We start from the raw sequence: 23191 nt of genomic DNA on the forward strand, positions 1-23191 counted from the left end.
TCCCGGAGGCCCGGAGGCTCTGATCAGTCCCCGTAGAAGCTCTGGTAGCTGGGGAATTGGCGAACAAGAATAAAACAGGTTTAATAGACCCTCCGAGGATTCCCCTGAAGCATTATTTAAACTTCTAATTATGATTCATGTGTGTGATAATATTAATTTAATAATCAAGGAGCTGTGCAAGAAGCATTAACCTCAATTAAGCTCATTACTACCCTAACCTGGAATCCCCCTGGGCTTTTAAATCTTCCACTATGAGGACCTGACATTGTATTGATAGAGGGCAAGATCTGGTTCATAATCTTTTTTTATCATTTTACTTCTGGGATGGAGTTAATTAATTCTTTGACTTTAGCTGGGTTACATTAAAAAAACATACTCTCCTGCAGCTTTCGCTTCACCAGGTAGCCAGCGCCTTTCTCAGTGGTGATGATGATGCCATTTGTCCATTGAGATTGTCTCACCTAATCCTCCTTCAATCTTGGGCCCCAGGCTGGTCACATATGTATATTCATCCCTCCCCTCCTTTCAAAGAAGCAGCATCTCATAGTGGAGAGAGCACAGGCCTCAGAGACAGAAGGTCATGGGTTCTAATCTCACCTCTGCCATTTGTCTGTTGTGTGAACTTGGGTAAGTCACTTCACTTCTCTGGGCCTCAAGTTACCTCATCTGTAAAATGGGGATTGAGACTGCGAGCCTCATATGGGACAGGGACTGTGTCCAACCAGATTTGCTTGTATCCAAACCAGTGCTTAGTACAGTGACTGGCATATAGTTAGCGCTTAACAAATACCGTAATTATTATTATTTCTTCCTGCCTTACACACTGAGGTCTTTTCCTGCTTTGAGACCTAACAGTTGCCTTCAAAACAACCAGGCCCCTGAACAGGTGGGACAGGAATGGGGGCAATTCTGAGATCCAGGCAACTGAAGCCAGTAGGGGTGGAGATGGAGGAATGGAGCAGAATGGAACAGAACGAGGGGGATGGCTAAGTAATAATAATAATAATAATGTTGGTACTTGTTAAGCGCTTACTATGTGCCGAGCACCGTTCTAAGCGCTGGGGTAGACACAGGGGAATCAGGTTGTCCCACGTGGGGCTCCCAGTCTTAATCCCCATTTTACAGATGAGGTAACTGAGGCACAGAGAAGTGAAGTGACTTGCCCACAGTCACGCAGCTGACAAGTGGCAGAGCTGGGATTCGAACCCATGACCTCTGACTCCAAAGCCCGTGCTCTTTCCACTGAGCCACGGTAGAGGAGGAGAATAAAATTCATGGGTTTTTCCTGGGCCACTCCGCGATTCCTCCCACCTCATCTGTTAGAAAAGGAGAAGGATGGTCTGGAGTCTGGGAAACAGAACCAGCTGTCTGGGTGATTGGGGGTCTGGAAGGGGAGTGCCTTCTAGACTGCAAGCTTTCTGTGGGCAGGGAATGTGACTGTTTATTGCCGTATTGTACTCTTCCAAGCACTTAGTACAGTGTTCTGCATGCAGTAAGCGCTCAATAAATACGAATGAACATGGAGGAACCTTGTGTTTCCCACGCTCAGAGGACTGAAGGGAGAAAACTTATAGTGAAATCTAAGAGGGGGAAGGACAATAGCAGAAGCATCACGGCCCAGAGGAAAGAGATCGGTCCTGGGAGTCAGAGGACCTGGTTCTAATCCCCACTCTGTCACTTGTCTACTTTATGAGCTTGGGCAAGTCATTGCACTTCTCTGGGCCTCAGTTTCTTCATCTAGAAAATGAAGATTCAATACCTGTTCTCCCTTCTACTTAGATTGCAAACCCCACGTGGGATAGGGACTGGGGCCCAACCTAATTATCCTGTATCTACCCCAACCCTTAGTACAGCGCTCCACCATGGTAAAGGCTCAGAAAATACCATTTACTATAATCATAATTTTGCTTGCTTGATTTTACTCCTTGAGGCACCCCTCGGATCTCAAGCCAGACCAGTTCCTGGACAGACTGAAAATCCTCAGATCCGTCTCATTTCCCATATAGTATATTGTCTCCTAAATATAATAAAGGACAAACAGGAACTGAGGCTCCATTTTCCGCTGCTCCTCCTCCCCTCCATTGCTCCCTCCCTCTACTCTACCCCCTTCCCCACCCCACAGCACTTGTGTATATTTGTACATATTTATTATTCTATTTATTTTATTAATAATGTGTATATATCTAAAATTCTATTTATCTATTTTGATGTTATGGATGTCTGTCTACTTGTTTTGTTGTCTGTCTCCCCATGCTAGACTATGAGCCCATTGTTGGGTAGGGATTGTCTCTGTTGCCGAATTCTACTTTCCAAGCACTTAGTACAGTGCTCTGCACACAGTAAGTGCTCAATAAATGTGATTGAATGAATGAGAGGAGGGAGAGAAAGGAAAAGAGGAGACAGAGTGCAGGTTGGTGACAAGGTGTCCAGGGACAGACAGACTAATGAACAGGCAGACAAAGTTCCAGCATGTTTAGTTTTGTTCCCCTATATTATGTCACTCATCCCTTCACTTACCAGATCCACTTCCCAGATCTCCAGATTTAGTTACAAGAACAAGACCCAGCTTTGAGGATTTAAACGGGTTTGTCTTAGAGGAGGAGGGAGCAGAAAACTCTGAGGGGGGAGTTTTGAGGTTTCAAAGTGAGCCCTTCCCCCAACTCTCTTGGAATTGTACATTCCAAGCGCTTAGCTCTGCACATAGTAAACACTCAATAAATGCTATTGAATGAATGAATGAACTCTCATGCAGGTGAACTCACTGTGGGCAAGGAATGTCTGCTGTTATATTGTGCTCTCCCAAGTGCTTAGTACAATGCTTTGAACACCATAAGTGTTCAATAAATATGATTGAGTGAATGAATGAAAGCTGAAGGAGAGAGGTGTCTGAGGCTGCATTAGAAAGTTGACAGGCCTTGAGTCAACCCATGTGAATCAGAGGCCCTCCTCCTCCTCCTGGCTTTCTGAGACCTGCACTTGCTTCTAATTTCCAGAGTCTCCCTCCTCCCCTTTCTCAGAGCCCCCCCCCACAACCCTCCTTGTCCTCAAAGTCCCCCTCCTCCTGGTTCTCAGAGCTCTTTTCCTCCTAGTTCTCAAAGTCCCCCTCCTCTGGGTTCTCAGATCTCCCTCCTCCTGGTTCTCAGAACCCCCCTCCTCCCAGTTCTCAATGTCCCCCTTCCACTGTTTCTCTGAGACCCCCTTCCTCCTGCTTCTAAGTGTCCCTCTCCTTCTGGTCCTTAGAAGCCCCCTCTTCCTGCTTCTCAGAGGCCCCCTCCTTCTGGCCCTCAGAGGCCCCTCCACCTGGTCTTCGGAGCCCCTCTCCTCCTGGTCCTCAGAATCCCCCCTCCTGGTTTCCCCCTATTCTGCCCGGGCGTGAAGGTCAGCCTAATCAGATGCTTCTCCCCCGCTGCAGGCCCCTTCCAGTCTGAAGACTATGTCAAACACATATAGGGGCATGTGAGAAAGTAGCCATACATTACATTGGAACAGATGCATAGTCATAGACATTTATGGAAACACAGACTTCGGAACTGAGGATAGATAGCTTAACCCCTTCATTGTCCTAATCCCTGTCTTTGAGCGATTGAACTAAGCATTAATAGGTAGGGAAAGCAGAAAATGTCAAATATCTCCATTTTTCTCCTTGAGTAGTAGTAATAGCATTTATTAAGTGCTTACTGAGTGCAGAGCACTGTACTAAGTGCTGGAAGAGGATACACGGGTGGGAATCCGGCACAGTCCCTTGTGGAGCTCATAATCTAAGAGTCTGTGGGGGGGAGAAGCTACTGGAGACAGGCACATCAGGAGAAATGAAACCCTGAAACACACAACAGCATGGCCTACTGGATACAGCACGGGCCTGGGAGTCGGAAGGGCCTGGGTTCTAATCCCAGCTCCATGACTTGTCTTCTCCGTGACTTTGGGCGTGTCATTTTACTTCTCTGTGCTTCGGTTACTCATCTGTAAAAAGGGGGATTAAGACTGTGAGCCCCACGTGGGACATGGACTGTGTCCAACCTGATTACCGTGTATCTCAGCACTTAGAACGGTTGCCAAGGCACATAGTAAGCACTCAACAAATGCCATCGTTATTATCAACCCCAGCGTTTAGAGCAGTACTTGACACATAGTAAGTGCTTAACAAATATAACATCACCATCAAGAGAGTGTGCCAGAAGCAGGGACCCTCAGCATCAAGAGGAAAGGTGGAAGGTACCCCCATGCTTTCCTCAGTAGCAATAAAAGATTCTGAGAGTCTGTGGGAGCAGATCTTATCCTTGGCCTGGTATGAATGGAGCATGCTTGGAGGAGGGACCCTCCATGGTGGGAAGGAAGATGGCAGTGACCAAAGTGTTTTTCTTGTCAGCAATGGAACTCTGGAAACAGGTCTAAAGTGAAAGAAGGTTAAAACTATTATTTTAATTAAGTTTTCCGGGTTATCTGTGTTTATCCATTCTGCCTCTGTTCCTCATTAGTTTAGACAGTAATAAGAGTGAGCTCCACTTATATTCACATGCATATATCTTCAGCTTTGTAAAGTAGTTTGTGCCCTTAGGCCCAAGGCCTGAACAAAAAGGGAGGTTAATACAAACTGAAAATTGAAAACAGCCATAGAAGTGTAATCTGGCCCGCGGGCATATCAAAATTTGGGTTTAGGTAAGTAGAGTTGGTTATATTTTTAAAAACCTATCCGTCCCTCAATAGGCTATCTTCTGTTATTATTATTTTTCTTAAATTTGTTAAACACTAATTATGTATCATGTATTGTTCTAAAAGCTGGGATTGATACAAATTAATCAGATTGGACACAGTCTCTGTCACACAGTCTAAATAGTGCCAAGAGCAGGTATTTAATCCCCATATTGCCGGGGATGGAACTGAGGCACAGAGAAGTTAAGTGACTTGCCCAAGGTCACATAGCAGACAAATGGAGATTCTGGGATTAGAACCCTGGTCCTCTGACTCCCAAATTCATGCTCTTTCCACTAGGCCATGCTGCTTGGGGACTGGTCCTCAAAAAGAAGAGTTTCACCCCAGCTTCCCAGCTGGTTCCCTCTGCTGTTGCTGTCATTTTCCAACATTCTTAACATTGTGCTGCACTGCTTCAAAGCGTCTTTCAGCTTGGCCTTATAACATTCCATATGTACTCCATGATACAACAAGATTCATCTCTTGAATGTCACCTTTGAAAAATCCCTTGTCTGCTGCGTGATTTGGGGCAAGTCACTTCACTTCTCTATGCCTCATTCTCCTTGGCTTTTGGAAAAAAAATCCAGATTTGAAGTTGTATGAGAGTGCCCAATTTAGGCTCAGCATGTACACGTACGCATGGGAATGCAAATAGATATACAATCACCTATGCAAACTCACACCCCCTCAAAATCACACCTGGAGAGTTCCCAGTATTCTACCAGTCTCGACTACGGGAGAGAGAGTCAGGCAGAGGCCTATCCATTCCATTCCTAATAATAATAACGTTGGTGTTTATTAAGCGCTTACTATGTGCAGAGCACTGTTCTAAGCGCCGGGGGAGATACATGGTCATCGGGGGTCCCACGTGGGGCTCCCAGTCTTCATCCTAGCTTCATTCATTTATCTTCATTCCTAGCTTGGGCAGTGGCTACCAAGTGGCACTCACCTGTGCCTGGGAGCAGTGACATGCGAAGACTCAAGTTTACTGTGCAGAAGGAGACAGTGGTAAACCACTTCTGTATTTTTACCAAGAAAACTCTGTGGATACACTACGAGAACGATTGCAGGTGGAGGTGGGTGTTCTGGGAGAGATGTGTCCAAGGCGTCGCTGTGGGTCGAAGACAACTCGACAGCATAAGACAAGATGCATGCTCACCCACAAATAGGTACCAAATTAAGCAGGTCTGGCTCATTATTTTTTTTAATGGAACTTATTAAGTATGGCATAGTGGATAGAGCACGGGCCTGGGAGTCAGAAGGTCATGGGTTCTAATCCTGGTTCTGCCTCTTGTCTGCTCTGTGACCCTTGGCAAGTCACTTCACTTCTCTGTGCCTCAGTTACCTCACCTGCAAAATGGGGATTGAGACTGTGAGCTCCACGTGGGACAGGGACTGTGTCCAGCTTGATTTGCCTGTATCCACCCCAGTGCTTTGTACGGCGCCTGGCACATAGTAAGTGTTTAACAAATACCACCATTATTATTGTTATTGCAATGTGCCAGGTACTAAGAGCTGGGGTAGAAAAAAGATAATCAGGTTGGACACAGTCCCTGTCCCACATGGGGCTCACAGTCTAATGCCTCCCTTGGATTTTCCTGGAACACATCCCATCCCAGTTCTTCTAATAATTATGGTATTTGTTAAGCACTTACCATATGCCAGACACTCTACTCAGCACTGGGGTAGACACAAGATAATTGGGGTGGACACCGTCCACGTCCCACTTAGGGCTCAAAGCCTCAATCCCCATTTTACATATGAGGTAACCGAAGCACATCCTGAAGTTCAGTGACTTGCCCAGGGACATACAGCAGACAAGCGGTGAGGCCGAAATTAGAACCCAGGTCCTTCTGTCGCGCAGACCTGTGCTCAATCCACTAGACCTGGCTCGTTCTGTACTCACAGGTACATCAGAGCACAAGACACCAATACATTTCAGGTCAGGGTTTGATCCGGGTAACTCAGAATTGAAAATGTAGGGGCTCATGGAGGGAAGATAGAAAAAGATTCTGATATTTCCAAGGAACGGTCAAATCTGTGACTGCTCCTAGAAATCGGGTCAGAGATGAAGTCTTTCCCAAGACATTAGTATCTGGGAGTGGCTGAAGGATGGTCACATTCGGTCGTTGAAAAGGGACTCTCCCTCCGCTTTGAAAAGTTGATTGGCTGAAATGGAGGGGGTGGTTTGGAACGGGGAGAAAAAGTGCAACTAATGAGGCTTGAGGCTAGAAAGGAGAAAGAGAAAGAGAGAGGAAGGAAAGAGAGAGGAAGAGAGGGAGGAAAGTGAATGTGAGGAAAGAAGGAAGGTTAGAAGAGAAGGGAAGGAAGAGGGCATGGAGTAGGAAGCACTATTGCCAGGAACCGTACTGAAACTTTCCCATTTTCCTTCCCTTCACCTTCTCCCCAGCTCCCCATTCTGCAGGGTCCTGGTTGGGGGAAATAGGCCCAGCTTTTCTTTTGACACTTGTTTCTCCCTACAACACATCCTCTTTCCAGCAGGCCTCTGCTCCACTCTCAGTCCTTTCCCACCTCCCTCATCCCTCCTCCCCTCCCTCAAAACTCCTGACTCAGTTGCTTTCTTGGTCGATTCCAATCACAGGCTCCTCAATTCTCCCACCTGGGGGTGGGGAGGGGCACAGGGGCATTTGACCTGGGGAGCAACTTCCCCCTCCTTAACCCCCAATGTGATTACACAGGCAGAAGTGTCTGGTAGGACCCCCCAATCTGGTAGTGACCCCCATTCCCCTCCCCCTGATGTGACTACGTGACTGCTCAGAGGGCGTCAGGGGGCTCAACCCGCTCCTGCCCAAGACCAACTAGAGACCCCCGCGGAGCGAGGAGCTGCTGGAGCGTTGAGGGAGAGGGCGGCCGTGGGGGAAGAGGAGGAAGAGGCCACAGGCACCGAGGTTAAAGGAAAGGAAGGGATTTCATTGAAAGGCTCTGGAGGGGGGGGTCTCCTCTCCCACTGGACACGTTCGATCTCCGACCGTAATAATGTTGGTATTTGTAATGTTGGTATGGGCCGAGCACTGTTCTAAGCGCTGGGGTAGATACAGGGTAATCAGGTTGTCCCACCTGAGGCTCACACTCTTAATGCCCATTAAGAGGCACAGAGAAGTCAAGTGACTTGCCCACAGTCACACAGCTGACAAGTGGCAGAGCCGGGATTCGAACCCACGACCTCTGACTCCCAAGCCCGGGCTCTTTCCACCGAGCCACGAGCCCCGCCCAACCCTTTTCCCACCCCTCCCCCAGGAGAGGGAGAGGGAGGGGGGAGGCACGAGTGGGGAAGGGTCTGTTGGAGCAAGAAAGATTCGGTCCCCGGCGTCCCTCGCCCCCCGGCAAACGCGTCTCCCTCCGGGGAGAGATATTACCTGTCAAGGCGCATCTGGGGCCCGGCGAACGGGGCGAAGTTGGCGGCGGGCAGATAACCGGAGATGGCAGATGGATTGAGATTGCACAAATGAGTCTCTAATTGACAATCAATTGTGATTAGTAGCAATAGGACGTCTTTATAGGCAGGGCCCCGCGGGGCGGGAACGGGGTGGCTTTTATTGGGCACTTTGGGATCCCGCAGAGGAGGTTGGGGAGAGGAGATCATTTCCTTGGGCAGACAGAGGATGACCCCTCCTCCCTCCGGGATGGTTAAACCTTCTCGACACCCCCCCCCCCAGCTCAACTATTTGGCTCCCCAAATAAAGGGGGGAAGAAGTAGGACGAGATGAGGAAGGAGGGAGGGGAGGGGAGAAAATGGGGAAGGGAGAAGGGGAAGATAGAGAGGGGAAAGGGGGAAGTGAGACGGGATGAAGAGGGGACAAAGGCGATGGAGCGAGGAGTTAGAGGGAGGGAGAAATTGGGAAGAGTCCCACCCAACTTCCCTCACAAGTGGAAAGAGCCTGGGCTTGGGAGTCAGAGGTCATAGGTTCTAATCCCGGCTCCGCCACTTGTCAGCAAATCACTTCACTTCTCTGTGCCTCAGTGACCTCATCAGTCAAATGGGGATGAAGACTGTAGCCCCAAGTGGGACCACCTGACGACCTTATATCTACCCCAGCGCTTAGAACAGTGCTTGACACATAGTAAGCGCTTAACCGATACCATCATTACTATTATTACCTTCCGGGATATGAGGGACGTGTCTGGGCCTGCCTGCCTTTACCTGGATCATAGGTTTACCGTGAAAATGTTCCCACCGTGTGATGAATTCATGGCATAGGCTTAAGAGGGCAACCCGAGACACATTCTATGGGCACTCGGGACTCTTTCCCCGGGGTGGGCGATTCTCGCCCCTTCATATCGAGATGGGCCAGACCCAGCCTCTCTGAATAACATCATCCGGGAGTCGGCAAAAGCCGCGTCCTCCATCCAGGCTCTGCTCTGTTTCTGCCTAGCCTGGAACCCCCTATCCACCTCTCCCCTTTTCCCGACCCTCTTCCTCTCTGCTCCCTCTCCTCTTCCCCGCTTCCCTCCCCTCCCTCCACTCTTTACCCCTTCCTCCACCGTCTCCCCTCTCTTCTTTCTAGACCCACCTTCTCCCTTCCCTCCTTTTCCTCCCTCCTTTTCCCCTCTCCCCTGCTCTCTCTCTCCTCCATCATCCCCCTCCTCCTTCCCCATCCTTCCGTCTCTGCTCTGTCTGCCCAGCTCTTTCCGAGATCCAGCACTTCTTCCCGGATGGTACCCCCGTTTCCATCCAATTCCTACTAACAGGGGCGGCAAGGAACCCTGTCAAAGGGGAGAGTCTCCCCCTCCAGCCCAGAAACCCGGGTCCCCAAGGGTCAGCCAGCTCAAGACCCTCTCAGTTGGATTTCTCGGGGATGAAGGGATCCTGGAAATTTCCGCAAAGCCATTTAATAGTCATTTCAATAAAACACACCCCTACACGTCCCCCTCCTCCCCCCGAAATACCGTCTTCCTTCCTTCCTTCTCACTTCCAGTTTAAAGATGGGTGTGCTTCAAAGATCCGAGGTCAGATCCGGAGCCCCGGGCCGAGGAGGGAGAAGGAGGAAAGGACTCGGCTGTTTAGGGAGGCTTTTCAAAAAAACAGCTGTCAGGATGCATTCAAACTTGGTTCTGCTTAGGATTTTTGAGAAGGAGAGTGATCGTTAAGGTCAGGCGGGGAAAAAGGTAATTACCTACACATGATCAGAGATTATCCATACCATTTCCACCCGGAGGTGATTTATAATTTAAAGATAAAGCATAATAAAGTCATAAAAGAGAAAGGACACACTGTTGTGGTGCCTGATTAGAATCTAAAGGCGATGGGGCGGGCTGGGAACGGAAAACGCTGCGGCTCCGGTTTTGCGCCTGGAGAACTCCCCAGGGTCTTCGCCCCGCTGATGGACTAATCGTGTTTAACCCCAACCAAAATTACAGCTGATTGTTTCACCCATTATTTCTCCCAACTTTTAATTTCTGCTTTCCAAAGGATCATTGCCTACGGTAATTACAAAGGACCTGTCCTTGTATATGTGTCACCAGTCTCCAACACACACACACACACACAGACACACACACACACACACAAATCTAATTTTCCTTTAGATATTCTTTCATTTTCCTTTTTTTCTCCCCCCGAAGGGAGAGACAGCTAATTCCCACTGAGGACAGATCTGAGCCCTCCAAACGACAGGGAAATGAAAATCCAAGGAGAAGCTAAGAATCAGAACACCAGCTTGGTCGTGTTTTTATTTTAATTTGGTCATCTCCTTAGGACTTGTGCCACTTTATTTAAAAAGCTTAAGAAAAGGGGTTCCTTGAACAAAGAAGGTGTTTTTTTTTCCAGAAGTGGGAATGACATATGTTTACTGCCTTCTTTCTAGGAGAAAAACAGATTTTTTTTCCAGTTATTTAGAAGGTATCGATCTTTATGTTTCACCTCGTGCCGTTCGTTCATCCTAAAGCTAGTCCGATTTTTTAAAAAACTTTCCTTTCATCTCTGTTCTTTTTCTTTTCGGTTCTCGACTCGTTCACTTGTGATTTAATTTTTCTTAGCGTTATTTGGTGCTGGACTACCGCTGACTTCAAACGGCCAAACCCCCAGCACTTTTACTCTACCATACTAATCTGATCATACCTTCGTGAACCTGAGGGAAAGAGGAGGGGGGGGGGGCGGGGGTCAAAAAAACGATAGAGACCTTGCGAGGAAGAAGAGAGAGTCCGCTAGCAGATCGGCTTACCATTTCGCACACAAATAAATACGTTTCTTCATCTTTTGATCCCCCTAACCGACCATTAGAATGAACTAGCTCCTAAGTTCCCGTTTGGTGTGAGCGTAATATCGCCTTGAAATTGATCCCGCAATTATTTAAAAGAAAGCGCTATCCCCTCCCACTTGTCCAAATAAGGCTATTTAGATGTTTTCCAGATGAGTGGAGGTGTGCTGAGAGCTGACAGCTAAGTATATCACCGACAAGGCCATCCTTCACATTTTCCTCTCCCTCCCTCTCTCTCTTCTCTCTCCTCTCTCCCTCTCTTCTCTCTCCCCCCTCTCTCTTCTCTCTCTCCCACCCTCCCTCTCCACAGACTATTATGGGCAAGGGATTAATTTGTAGCCAATTACCATCCGGTGCTAAATAGGAATGCCTAAGGGAGGTCCAGCCGGTGTCCCTGCCTGTCTGGGAGGGTGGGAGTGCTCTGTGCGCGCGTGTAAGGGAACATAAATGTCTAGGGCGTCCTGGGAGGATGAGAAAGAAGCAGAAGCAGCAGCAGCGGAGGAGGAGGAGGAGGAGGATGCAGCAGCAGCAGCAGCAGCAGCAGCAGCAGCAGCAGCAGCAGCAGCAGCAGCAGCAGGGACGACTCTGAGAGTTGCGCCATCACTTTGTGACTTCCCTTGAGCCGAGGCAGGCGAGACTTGGTTGCGCGCCCGTTCAGCGCCTCCGAGGCCCGGTTGCGCCCCTCCGGCTTGGAAGCCGAAGTTTTCCTCGGGGGTCGAGGCCGGGGTCCGGGGTCCGGGGGGGCGGGGGGGGGGCTCTCCCCACGGAGCCATGAATGTGAGCAACAAGCCCCAGGCCGGCGACCTCTCCATGGCGGCGGGCCAGGCCGGCCTGGGCGTGGAATCGGGGTCCCGGGGTCCCCACGGCGACCGGCCGGGCTCGGACCAGGCCAACCTCCTGCCGGCCGGCTCCGAGGGGGCCGGGGTCGCCCTGCCCGCCGTCCACCGCACCACGTCCTTCTCCGTGCTGGATATCCTGGACCCTAACAAGTTTAACAGCAAGAAGCTGCTGCTCTACAAAGCCGGGGACTACGGGAGAGGGGCCGGGGACAAGGCCGGGCAGCAGGACCAGCCGGCTCTGGCCCCGGACTTTGACCCCTGCGGGAAACCTTCGGACGGGACCGGTGAGTACCTTTTCCCGTCGCTCTCGGCTCGCCCCGTCCCCGGACTCCAGGGTTAACCCGCCGAGGGACCGGAGAGGGATGGAGAGGAATGGGGAGGGGCGGGATGGAGGAGATGCCTTCCTTGCCCAGGCACCGGCCCTGCCCAGCCTTGCCCCTGCCTGCCATGCCCAGGCTCGACCCTTCCTGTTTTGCCCAGACCCCCCTCTCCCTGTACCGACCCAGCCCTGCCTAGGCCCGCCCCCAGACCCTGCCCTGCCCATGGGGCTGGCCCTGGGCCTGGGCTGGGGTTGGGATGAGGCTCAGGTTGGGATGGCGCTGGGCTGAGATCTGGACCGGGGTTGGGATGAAGCTCAGGTTGGGATTGGGCCGGGGTTGGGACGAGGCTCGGGTTGGGATGGGATTGGGACTGGGCCTGGGCTGGAATTGGGAGGAAGTGCAGGTTGGGATGGGGCGGGGCGGGGCTGGGATTGGAATGAGGCTCAGACTGGGACTGGGCTGCGTTTGGGATGAGGCACAGACTGGGATGGGGCTGGGGCTGGGCTGGGATTGAGATGAGGTTCAGGTGGGGCTGGGGTTGGGCTGGGTTTGGGATGAGGCTGGGGCTGGGGCTGAGGATGGACTGGGCCTGGGCTGGCCCCTGGAAGGAGAAGGGGGACGCTCAGACTTCCACCGACACTTCCCAGCCCAACCAGGGCAGGGCCAAGTGTCTGGAAGGAGGCCGCCACGGTGGGGGGCGGCTGAAACTTTGGAGAGCGCCCGGGGCTGGGAGCCGGGCCTTCCTCTCCCCTACCTCCCCTCCTGTCCCGCGGTGAGGACCGGACCGGCAGAAGACCAAGCAGACCCCCCCCCTCCCCACTGCCGCCCCCAGCCTCACCCCGACCCCTCAGGACCCCTCTTCTGGCCGCAGCTCTGGAGCCCCGGAGTCCGAGCATCTCTCACCCAGACCAGCTGGAGGGGGGCAGCGGAACCAGTGGCAGCCCGGATCCCCGACCCCCAGAAGGACCTGACCCCCAACCCCCGGGGGGAAGCCGGGGGGGGGGGGGGGAACCCCGATACTTCTCAGCCTCGACTCATCTCTGGGACCCGAGCTGGGACCCAGGCGATCCGGGATCTGACGGCCCGGGGGGATCCGCTGGGCACGGGGCAGAGGGAGCAGCGTAAAGTTTGTCGGATTCAAACGGGCCCTCCTTCGGCCCTGGCCGTCTTTTTCTTTCTATTTTTCTTTAGGACTTTCCTTCTTGCGTCCCCCACCTCTCTTTTCCAGCCCGGGCGAGTTGCTCTGGGCGACAGATTCAATTTTCTCTTTCCCCTTTGGCTTTTTTTTCGCCCCCCTCTTTTTTTTTTTTTAGGACAAATCAGACTAATTGTGACAAAATGCTGGTTATCTCTGGAAAAACAATTAAATTCCTTCGATTACATTTAAGGTAAAATGTGCTTAGCAGCGTAAAGAGGGCGGATAATGGGGGAAATCGCCCCAGAGTGGCGTGTCGGCTCGGCCGGGTCGATATCCCATTATCGAATTGTGCATATCTCTTTCAAGCACCTTGCAAACTCTCTCCTAACATCTAAATTATAGGGTCAAAATTCGGATAATTACTCGATTAAAACCTATTACACTTATTAGGGCTCGCTATTGATCGCGAATTGCATTCGACCCGAGCTGTAGATTGCTTTTTCTTTTCTTTCTTTCTTTTTTTCGTCGTCCGAAATATTCCAACTTTCTCACCTCTAAATCCCGCCTGTCTGGCCTTGGGGGGCGGGGGGCGGGGGGCGGTGAGAGGGCAGTGAGGGGAGAGGAACACATGCGGAAAGGTCAGTCGTGTTTTGGGGTGTGGGGGAGAGAGGGAATCGGGGAAGAGAAGCCCCGGCTCAGCTGCCAAAGTTTGACTGGGGGTCGTGAGGTTGGTGGGGTGGGGGTCGGGGAGGGGGGCAAATGGACGGTGGGAGGGGAGGAAGCGAGAAATCAGACGGAGATCAAAGGTGTCAGCTCCAGGAATCCGTGGGTTTTCGGGTCACTGTCCGGTCATTGGACACACACCCCTTCCCCCCGTCCGGTTCCCTCAAGAAATGGCCAAGATTGACGTTCTTTTCATTTTCCGGACCCGCATCTCTCCCCCAACCCCGCACTAGAACTCATCTTAGCTCGGCTCCAAAGTCCAAAGCTCAGAACGACCCCAAAGCCCGACCCCCAAATCCAGCCCGGCCCCCAAGTCCAGCACTGCCCAAAGCCCAAAACGACTCCGAAGCTCGACCCCAAAATCCAGCCCGGCCCCAAAGCATAGAACGACCCCAAATCCAGCCCGGCCCAAAGCTCAGAACGACCCCAAAGCCAGACCCAAAAATCCAGCCCGGCCCCTAGGTCCAGCCCTATCCAAAGCCCAGAACGACCCCAAAGCCAGACGCCCAAATCCATCCCCACCCGCAAATCCAGCCCCACCCCCAAGTCCAGCCCGGCCCCAAAGCCCAGAACGACACCGAAGCGCGACCCCCAAATCCAGCCTGACCCCCCCTAACCCCAAAGCGCGACCCCAAAATTCAGCCTGACCCTCAAGTCCGGCCCGATCCCTAAGGCTGAGATTCGTTTTCCCGTTGCCCAAACGTGGTGAAACGACTGTTGGATGCCAAAAGCCCCATAGCGCGGGAAGGGACGGCCGGTCCTGGGGGTCGTTTCTGGTCCCTCGGCCCACCCCCTTCGGACCCCAAAGTCCCGGGTACGGAGGGCGCAGGGCCCGGGGAGGAGGGGACAGCGTGTCCAGCCCGGGGGAGCCCTCCTTCGCCCCCCTCCAGACTCTCTCAGTTTCGGATAGTCGGCCCACAACCTTCATCGAAATACCAACCGAGCCCTCAACCTGATGGAGCCCGCTGGCCGGACCTCAACTCGGGGCCGAGGGGCAAGAGCTGGGAAGTCGCAGGAGCTGGGTTCTAATCCCCCCTCCGCCACTTGTCGGCTGTGTGACCTTGAGAAAGCCGCTTCAATCCTCTGGGCCTCAGGTCCCTCATCTGTAAAATGGGGATTAAGGCTGTGAGCCCCAGGTGGGAGGTGGACTGTGTCCAACTTGATTACCTTGAAGCTACCCCAGAATTTAGAAAAGTACCTGGTTCATAATAAGCCCTTAACAAATATTATTATTATTATTATTATTATTATCTCATGGGGCCCCGAGGGGTACAAGCAGAGGGAAAGTTGGACAGTTGGAAATTAAAAAAAAAAAAAAGAAAAGGCCAACCCACCTCTCCGTCTCCTCCTCCTCCTCTCCTTCTCCCCACACCCGCCCACATTTGGGGGGGAGGTATGAAGGCAGGGGAGCTTCCTTTCAGAGTTAGCACTGCAATTACAAATCCCGGGAACTGGAGACTCATCCCTTACTCCCGGAGCGATTAGACAATTTTTCAACAGTCAGGGATCGAAAGAGAAGAGGGCGGGGGGGGGAGGCTTGTTTTTTTTTTGTTGTTTTTGTTTTTTGTAAGAGAGTTGCTAGTTTTTTGTTGTTGTTGTTGTTGCTCATTTACTGGTTTCAGTAGATTTTTTTTGCGGGGGGGGATTCGATGACTACCCGAAACCTAAGAAAGGACGATTATTCCTTAGAAACGCGAGTGCTCTGAAGAGCACACGCCCCCCCCCCCCCCACCCGATTGTAAAAGCAGAAGCTAATTAAGGTAGTCGTACAGAAATGTTTCTGCAACACCCCCCGCCCTCAACCCCATCGACCCCGAACGACGCCGCCGACCCTCGAAGGGGGCTTAGACCGGGTAACTTGATTTTATTTTAAAGAAACGACTTGCCTGCCCTCTCTGCTCCGCGCAGGTGGGTTCGTCTGGCTAAAGCTTCCGAAATGCCAGTTCTCCGTCCCACTGCCGAGGTAGAAAGGACGGCCTGCGTTTCTTCCCCGGCAAACGAAGGATCCTTCGCTCCAGGGGATGAGAATTAAACGGTTTCCATGCCCCCCTTGGGAAATAGTTTCTTCTCCACCGGCCAGAAACCAAAACCCCGTTCGCTCTGTAGTGTGAAGGCATCCGACCGAGATGGGATTGGGGGAGAACGGGCGAGGAAAAGGACCGGTCGCTGAACCAGCCCTCCGGTCCTTGGGTAGCCCGGCTGGGAAGGCGACTAGCCGGGAGAGCTGGACTTAGTGAGGGAGGGTTGGGGGGTGGGGGACGTTGGCATCGGGCACATTTCGTTAGGACCTCGTCTGCCCCCTCCGACCCACGAGGCCGACCGCTCCGGGGACGGGCCCAGCCTTTCAACATCTGATAATTACCTCCTTCCCTCCTCGGTCCCCTTAATTGGAGCATAATATAAAGCGAAATAAATTAAATGACCGTTAACTAGTTTGTACATTACACCGAATGAGTTTAATTAAGTTTGTATCTGCCCTGCTAATCAATAAAAGTCTTTACTCCAATTTAATACTTCGAAGTTGGAGGCGGAAAGCAAAAGGGGACGCTCCGGGGGCGCGGGGGGGAGATAATCTTTGAGGGCCTGGGAAAATTTTGGGGGGGGGGGTCGGCGGCAATCGCCCCTCTTCTGCGGGCTGCATCCTTGGACCAGAGCGGAAAGGGTATTTTTGTGGCCGTATTTCGGGGCGCTGGACCTAGGGACCTCATCTCACCCTTTCTTCTCCCTCCCCCGCCTCCCCCCTACCTTTGCTGTCGGGACTGAGGCCAGGCCCTTAAGCCTCGGGAGCACCGGGCTAAAAGATCCCTTCGTTCAATCTTATTTATTGAGCGCTTACTGGGTGCGGGCCACCGTACTAAGCGCTTGGCACAGTACGATTTTAGGATCCCGGGAGGGAAGGGGGAGGGGGAAGAGAACGAGTTAAAGAGGGTCAAACCCGGACAGGTGGAGGGGGGAGGGCTTGTTGGGGGGGGGGGACCCGGACTGGTCTGCGTGACTTGGTTTCCCCGGGCGGCACGTTCCAGCTGGCTTGGAGACCGCGGGAAGACGAGGTTGCCCCTGAGCCCGCCTTGGAGCGAGGGAGGCAAGGGAGTTTTCTGCCGGACAAGGGGCAGAAGCAAGGCGAGGTCCGGTCCCGCCCCCCGGACCGGGGCTCCACTTTGCAGGAGGCCGCGAAGGGGCCTCCAGGCCCGGACGCTGGACCGAAGTGGGCAAGGGCAGTGGGTGAGCGCTGTGGGCAAAGATCCTGGGCAAGGGCAGTGGGGTGAGCTTGGCGGGTAAAGGTACTGGGCAAGGGCGGTGGGTGAGCCTGGTGGGCGAGGGTACCGGACAAAGGTAGTCGGTGAGCACGGTGGGTAAAGGTACTGGGCAAAGGCGGTGGGTGAGCGCGGTGGGCGAAGGTACTGGGGAAGGACAGTGGGTGAGCGCGGTGGGCAAAAGCAGTGGGTGAGAGCTGTGGGTGAAGGCTCTGGCCAAGGGCCGTGGGCGAGGGTACTGGGGACGATTAGTGGACGTGGGCAGTAGGCGAGGGTACCGGGCAAGGGCAGTGTGTGAGCCTGGTGGGGAAGGGTACGGGGAGAGGGTCGACCGAATGGCTGAAGGAACTGGGCAACGGGCAGCGGGCGAGCACGGTGGGCGAGGGCTAGGGCTGGCTCTCCCCCGGCCGTCGCCAGCCTAATAACCCTCCTCCTCGGAAAATGCCAAGGGAGTCGGTCAGGCTCCCCTTGTCCCCTCCTCCCGCCGGACCCCGGCCCAGAGAGGCCTGGCCGGGGAGGAGGTCCCCCGGTGCCCCCCGTCTTGCAACTTTCCTCTCCTCCCTTGCCCGGGGTGGAGCGGGGGGGGGGGGGGGGGCTGGTCCCGATGCGGGAGGGGAGAAGGGACCGCCCGAAGCCCGGTGCCCGCCCTCTGACCGTCCCTTCTCTGCCTCTGTCCCCTCGTCGGTGCCCTTGCGGACCCGCGCCCGTGCCCCTGCGGCGCGCTCTTAGGCGCGGAGGCCGGGGGATTCTGCCCGGCGGAGGACTGCGACGGCACGGCCCCCAGCCCCGACCCCAGCCCCGACCCCGGGCCCAGCCCCGGCCCCGGCCCCAGCCCGGCCAGCGACCTGCTGGACGACGAGCCCGGCGAGGCGGAGCCCGGGGGGTCCCTGGCCGGAGAGGATGGAGAGCGCAGGGCGCAGGGCGCGGCTCCGGGGAGCCCGGGACCGGGCCAGGCGTCGCCCGGCCGGGCCGGTCCTGGGGGCCAGCAGGTCCAGCAGCAGCAGCAGCAGGTCCAGCAGCAGGTCCAGCAGCCGCAGCAGCAGCAGCAGGGCCAGCAGCAGCAGCAGCAGGGCCAGCAGCAGCAGGGCCAGCAGCAGCAGGGCCAGCAGCAGCAGCAGCAGCAGCAGGGCCAGCAGCCCCCGGCGAAGCCCAAGAGGAAGCGCACGGGGTCCGACTCCAAGTCGGGCAAGCCCCGCCGGGCGCGGACGGCCTTCACCTACGAGCAGCTGGTGGCCTTGGAGAACAAGTTCAAGTCGACGCGGTACCTGTCGGTGTGCGAGCGCCTCAACCTGGCCCTGTCGCTCAGCCTGACCGAGACGCAGGTGAAGATCTGGTTCCAGAACCGCCGGACCAAGTGGAAGAAGCAGAACCCGGGCGCGGACACCAGCGCGCCCACGGCCGGGGCCGGGGTGGCCGGGGTGGGCGGCGTGGGCGGCGGCGGGGTGGGCGGCGGCGGGGGCGGGGGGCTGGCGGCGGGGCTGGCCGGGCCCGGCCTGGCCGGGGGGCTCAGCCCCCTCAGCCACTCTCCGCCCATGGGCACCCCGCTGGCCATGCACGGCCCCGCCGGCTACGCGCCCCACGGCCCCGGAGGCCTGGTGTGCGCCGCCCAGCTGCCCTTCCTGCCCGGCCCGGCCGTGCTCTCGCCCTTCGTGCTCGGCTCACAGACCTACGGCGCCCCCGCCTTCTACACCCCGCACCTATGAACCCCAAGGCCCGGGGGCACCGAGGCCCGGACGGGCCGGGGCCGGGGGGAGGCCAGCAGGCTGCGGCTCGGGTCTGGGCCGCTCCAGGGGGCTCCGGCTCGGGCCTGGGGCGCTCCGGCAGTCTCCGGCTCGGGTTAGGACGCTCCAGCGGACTCCACCTGGGCGTGGGGCTTTCCAACGGTCTCCGGCTCGGCCTGGGGCGCTCCGACAGGCTCCGGCTCGGCCTGGGGCGCTCCGACAGTCACCGGCTCGGCCTGGGGCGCTCCGACAGGCTCCGGCTCGGCCTGGGGCGCTCCGACAGTCACCGGCTCGGCCTGGGGCGCTCCGACAGTCACCGGCTCGGCCTGGGGCGCTCCGACAGGCCCCAGCTTGCGCCGGGGCTCTCCAAAAGTCTCCGGTTCGGCCAGGGGCGCTCCGACAGGCTCCGGCTCGGATCAGGACGCTCCTACAGTCCCCGGCACGGCCTGGGGCGCTCCAACGGGCTCCGGCTCGGGTTAGGACGCTCCAACAAGTCTCCGGCTCGGCCTGGGGTGCTCCAGCAGGCTCCAGCTGGGCCTGGGGCACTCCAACAGTCTCCGGCTGGGGTCGGGGGACTCCAGCAGCCCCCGTCGGGGAGCCCACGGGAGAGAGGCCCTCGGGGCTCAGCCTGTCCAGCCAGGAAATCGTTTCCCCTCTGGGAGATGGATCGGGGGTCGGGGGAGGTGGAGGTTCTGCAGAAGGACACGAGAACCGAGCCGGGAGGGCTCGGGAAAGACCTTCCACGCCCCCACCCCTCCCTGCCCTCTACCCTCCTTCTCCACTCATCCCCCCGGGGCGCCCCTCTCCGCCCTCCGCGCCCCCTGCCCTGTCCATAATAGTAGTAGATTATTACTATTATCATGGTATTTGTTAAGCGCTTACTACGTGCCGAGCACTGTTCGCAGCGCCGGGGGTGGACATAAGGTGATCAGGTTGTCCCACGTGGGGCTCTCACGGTCTTCATCCCCAGTTTTGCAAGATGAGGTAACTTGAGGCCCAGAGAGGTGAAGTGGTTTGCCCAAGGTCACCCAGCAGGCAAGTGGCGGAGGCGGGATCGGAACCCACGTCCTCTGACTCCCAAGCCCGGGCTCTTGCCACTAGTCCGGGCTGCTTCTCCAGCTTTCCATGCGGCCCTTTCCGTCCCTGGAGGGGCAGGGATGGAAAAGCGCGGGGTTGGCGGGTCCGTTGCTGCCCGGGGTCAGGAGAGGGTGGGAAGCGCTGCGGGAAGCGTTGCGGGCCCCGGCGGTGCGTCCGCAAGAAGCTGGAAGGCAGAGGCCCGGGTCCGGCGACGGGAGGGGGGCTGCGACCCCCTGGCCTCCTCCTCCTCCCCTCCTCCCCTCCTTGACCCCTGACCCCCGAGCAATGGTCCCTCAGGGGTCCCCCGGGCGAGGCTCGGGGTCAGGGGTCAGAGGTCAGGGGCAGCGAACGAACAGGACGGCCCGAGGGGAGGGGGCCGGGCGAGGAGGGGACCGACCCTCCGCCCCGCCGGCCTGTAAATAGACGTAGGATGTAAATCATCTGTTATCTGTATTTTCCCACCGTCCTCGTTTGTCTGACCAGTTGTAAAAGACTTTAAAGATTATGTACCCACTTAACTCAGGGTAAAAGAGTAAAGGAAAAAAAAGAAAAAAAAAAACCTCGACGCGCCCCCGGCCTCGAAGACGAAGCCGAGAAAATCTCTTTTCGGAGTCCCGCCGCTTTCCAAGGCTCATTGGGAAAGTAGTCGGGGCGGGGGGGGGAAGATGAAAAAGAATAAAATCCAACCCGGAGCCACTTTCAAACCAAGACAGAGCCCGAAACGGATCCGGCCCGGGAGGGGAAAGTCTCTCGGTTGCGTTGGTTTGGGTTTTTCGGTTCGTTTGTTTCTAAAGACATCAATCATTTAATTATGTATATTTCTGGTTGTTACAAAAAGTTTTAAATTTATAAATTAATGTATAAGGTATCGGGGAAGGGGAGGGGGCGGAGAGGGGGGAGTCTCGATCCAAAAGCACTTTGTTTGCTAAACACTTTAAACCAATCAATAAACTTTAAGGAAACGGTGATGCTTCGGCCCCCGGTCTCCTCCTTTCTCTCTTCTCTGCGGATCCCGACCCGTTTCTCTCTCGAATCATTTCTCCGGCCTCCGGGCCCTGCGGCGGGACCCTCTTCCCTCCATCCGGATCTTTCTCCTGCTCCCGGACCCTCCTCTCTCCCCCCAGCCCCCCGGCCCCCGGGACGTCCGGGAGGAGCAGAAAAGGTGGGGATTTTTCGGGCTTCGGGCCCGCAGCCGGGCAGATGGAGGAAGGGGACGGGGGCTCCGGAGGCCGGGAACGGGCCCAGACCCACACCCGAGAGGCCTCTCCCTATCCCTGCCCTTGTCCCGGCCCCCTGCCCTTGCCCCTACTGCATTGATCAGCCATGGGCCTCCCCTATTCCCCTTTGCCCCCACCTCTGCGCTCTTTGCCCCCCTGCTCCCCCTGCCTTCACTTCTCCCCCAGGGCCTCCTGTGCCCCTGCTCCCCCTCGCACTCTCCCTGCTCCCTGCTTACCCCCCTGCTTCCCCTGACACTCTCCCTGCCCCCTGCTTACCCCCTGCTCCCCCTGACACTCTCCCTGCCCCCCGCTTACCCCCCTGCTCCCCCTGGCACTCTCCCTGCCCCCCGCTCACCCTCCCTGCCACTCTCCCTGCCCCCTGCTCACCCCCTGCTCCCGCCTATTCCCCCTGCCCTGATGGCCACCTTCTCCCCCTAGTCGCCCCGGACCCCCGGGCTCCCTCCTTCCCCCAAACCCTGTGTTCCACTGCTGCCCCTTGAACTTCCCCGGCTCCCTCCGATTCTCCTCACCCTCTGCTTCTCCCTGGGCCCCCTTTTGCATGGTACTTGTTAAAACCTTACGGTGTGCCAAATACTGTACTAAACGTTGGGGCCCACCGACTAAATAGGAGGAAGTAGGATTGACCTCCTCGTTTTATAGAGAAGGAGCAACGTGGCCAGGTAGAAAGAGCCCGGGCCTGCGACTCAGAGGACTTGGGTTCGAATCCCAACCCCTCCACGCGCCTTCTGTGCCACCCTGAGCAAGTCGTTTCACTTCTCTGGGTCTCAGTTTCCTCAACTGTAAAACGGGGGATTAATACCTGTTCTCCCTCCGATTGTCTGCCCCTTGTGACAAGGACTGGGTCCCACCGGCTTCAGTTGTATCTAAACCAGCGCTTGAACAGTGTTGGACGCATAGTAAGCACTTAACAAATACCATATGTCTTATCGTTAATTATTATGAGATCATTGAAGCTGGGGGCGAGCTGCGGAGACGGAGGGGAGGCTCAGGTCTCCGAGAGCACCTGGACGGGACGGCCAAGCCGGGAAAACCGTTTTTTCTCCTCTTCCCCTTTCCCTGCTCCACCGTGCGCACATCCCGCCCCGCAATTCCCGCGCTTCCCGCGCATCCCGCGCATCCCGCTCCGCTCCCTCGGCCTCCCCTTCCCCAACTGGAGAGAGAGGAAACGAGGGCCTGCCCAGCCCCCCACGATTCCCTCCTGCACCCGGCATTTGGACCGACGATCTAGTTATTATTATTAACGACAATTACTAGTATTATTATTATGCCGCCCGGTCGTTTCCGATTCATAGCGACTCCTTGGATATACTTTCTCCAGAACGTCCTGTCCTCTGCCACACGACGACGAGCCAAAAGGGACACGAAATCCCGTTTTCTCATCGGTCTCGGCAACTCCACCCGTCAACGCCCTGCCCACGCAGCTTTCCCCAAGGGGATCGTGGGGAGGGGGTGGGAAGGTAAGGGACAGGAAGGGAGGGGACCTAATTCTCCTCTACCCTTTTCCTCTAAACTTTCCCCTTTCCCTCCACTTTTTACCCCTTTTTTCAATCCCCTTTCCTCCACCCCTTTCCCCTAGCCTCTACCCCCTCCCTCTTTTCTCTGTCCTTCCTTCTCCCCCTTTGTCCATCCCCCTCCCTCTTTCTCCACCTCTTTCCCCTTACTCTGTCCCTTCCCCCTTCCGTCCTTATCCATCTCGTCCTTTTCTCTAACTCCTTCCCCATCCCCCTAACCACTTTCCCTCTATCCCCTCCCCTTTCCCCCATCCTCTCCCACTTTCTCCCCCTAACCACTTTCCCCCATCTTCTCCCTTTCCCCGATCCTCTCCCACTTTCTCCATCCCTCTAACCACTTTTCCCCATCCCCTCCCACTTTTCCCCATCCCCTCCCCTCTTCCTTTCCTATATCCCTTATTGAGCTCGGAAGTTACCGCTAGAGCCAGATGATGGGAGAAAGGGGGGATGGAGGGAGAGGATG

At 55.5% G+C, this 23191-nt stretch overlaps 1 protein-coding gene across 1 annotated transcript; it reads left to right on the top strand.

The window, feature by feature from the left end:
- The first annotated feature begins 12644 nt into the window (after window positions 1-12644).
- NKX1-1 (NK1 homeobox 1) lies at window positions 12645-18884 on the top strand. The gene is made up of 4 exons (XM_029046779.1): window positions 12645-12838; window positions 13380-13454; window positions 17996-18149; window positions 18294-18884. Exons 1-4 carry the CDS (start codon window positions 12645-12647, stop codon window positions 18882-18884), a joined length of 1014 nt encoding a protein of 337 aa, XP_028902612.1.
- The last annotated feature ends 4307 nt before the right edge of the window (window positions 18885-23191 follow it).

Source organism: Ornithorhynchus anatinus, chromosome 18, assembly GCF_004115215.2.
Source record: "Ornithorhynchus anatinus isolate Pmale09 chromosome 18, mOrnAna1.pri.v4, whole genome shotgun sequence".
In the NCBI taxonomy this organism is placed as follows: domain Eukaryota; kingdom Metazoa; phylum Chordata; class Mammalia; order Monotremata; family Ornithorhynchidae; genus Ornithorhynchus; species Ornithorhynchus anatinus.

Excerpts from the sequence above, each read along its gene's own strand:
- NKX1-1 (XM_029046779.1), top strand. The coding sequence starts at position 12,645 with ATGGACTGGGCCTGGGCTGGCCCCTGGAAGGAGAAGGGGGACGCTCAG. Across the intron at positions 12,839-13,379 it reads ACCTCCCCTCCTGTCCCGCG|GACAAATCAGACTAATTGTG; the intron begins GTGAGGACCGGA and ends TTTTTTTTTTAG. Across the intron at positions 18,150-18,293 it reads GCCAGGCGTCGCCCGGCCGG|CAGCAGCAGCAGCAGGGCCA; the intron begins GCCGGTCCTGGG and ends GGCCAGCAGCAG.